Genomic DNA, 1,136 nt, shown 5'->3' on the forward strand with positions numbered 1-1,136 from the left:
TATATATATATATATACATACATACATATATATATATACACACATACATATATGTGTGTGTGTGTGTGTGTGTGTGTGTGTGTGTGTGTGTGGAGGCGCGTGGCTTAGTGGTTAAGGTGTCAGCACCATTATCGTAAGATTGTGGTTTCGATTCCTGGACCGGGTGACGTGCTGTGTTCTTGAATAAAACACTTCATTTCACGTTGCTCCAGTCCACTCAGCAGGCAAAAATGAGTAACGCTGCGATGGACTGGCGTCCCGTCCAGCTGTAGAATACATACGCCATTGAAATGGGGAAACCGCACGAAGCAGCCCAAAATAAAATGTGAATCATTCCTGCAGCGAAAGGTCTTATCACGTTCTATTACGCTCGAACGTATTAAACATGACTCTACATAAATGTATTTTATTCAAAGCTGTGTTGTTTGAAAATAACATTTAGAAAAAATATGTTGATATATTTTGATCTGTATGGTAGGACACTGTGTTGTTATGAAGCAACGAAAATGATGGCAAACAATACTTAACACCGTACAAAACAATATTATTTTCTTTTTTTTTTTCTTTCATTATTTGTTTGGTCAAACATTATTGCTGAAGAACCGGAAAGTACAACGACCTCACCTTCGTATCAATCTTCTACTTTATCTGACGGTTCCATTGATGGTAAGTAAAATTCTTGCAAGAGAAATCTTTAGCTGTTATAGCTTAACAATTATATCTGTACAAACATGGCTGTGTGGGCAAGAGGTTTTCTTCCCAACCATGTGGTCTTGGACTTAGTTCCTCTATGCTGCGCCTTGGGCAAGTGTCTTTTACTATAACCTCAGACCGACAAAAACGTTACAAGTGGATTACATTACATTCACGTACACACACACACACACACACATCCTGCCTTATATATATATATATACGTAAGGAACGACCGTGCGAACTCAAAAAGGAGAAATGGTGACGAATGGAAAAACAGAGGACTCCTTTTATTTAAACGCGTCACACGGTCGAACATACAAATATATATATCAAAGATGATATACATGATATGTTATACGACGATAACATAGATGACCAGCAATGAAAGACCACAACCGTATTAGATGAATAACAGAGATATTTATTGTGGCGTTAAAGAT

General features: G+C 37.6%; 1 protein-coding gene across 3 annotated transcripts in view; it reads left to right on the forward strand.

The window, feature by feature from the left end:
- The window catches only part of LOC106874128 (uncharacterized), a 17,824-nt gene that overhangs the window by 6,012 nt on the left and 10,676 nt on the right, over positions 1-1,136 (forward strand). For all 3 annotated transcript variants that reach the window (XR_001409968.2, XM_052969164.1, XM_052969165.1), the window contains exon 3: positions 601-666. Coding sequence is in view for 2 of the 3 variants with exons in the window: in XM_052969164.1 (XP_052825124.1) it covers positions 601-666 (66 nt within the window). In the remaining variant the exon portion in view is untranslated. The remainder of the gene's footprint in view (positions 1-600; positions 667-1,136) is intronic.

This window comes from Octopus bimaculoides, chromosome 7 (genome assembly GCF_001194135.2).
Source record: "Octopus bimaculoides isolate UCB-OBI-ISO-001 chromosome 7, ASM119413v2, whole genome shotgun sequence".
Lineage (NCBI taxonomy): Eukaryota > Metazoa > Mollusca > Cephalopoda > Octopoda > Octopodidae > Octopus > Octopus bimaculoides.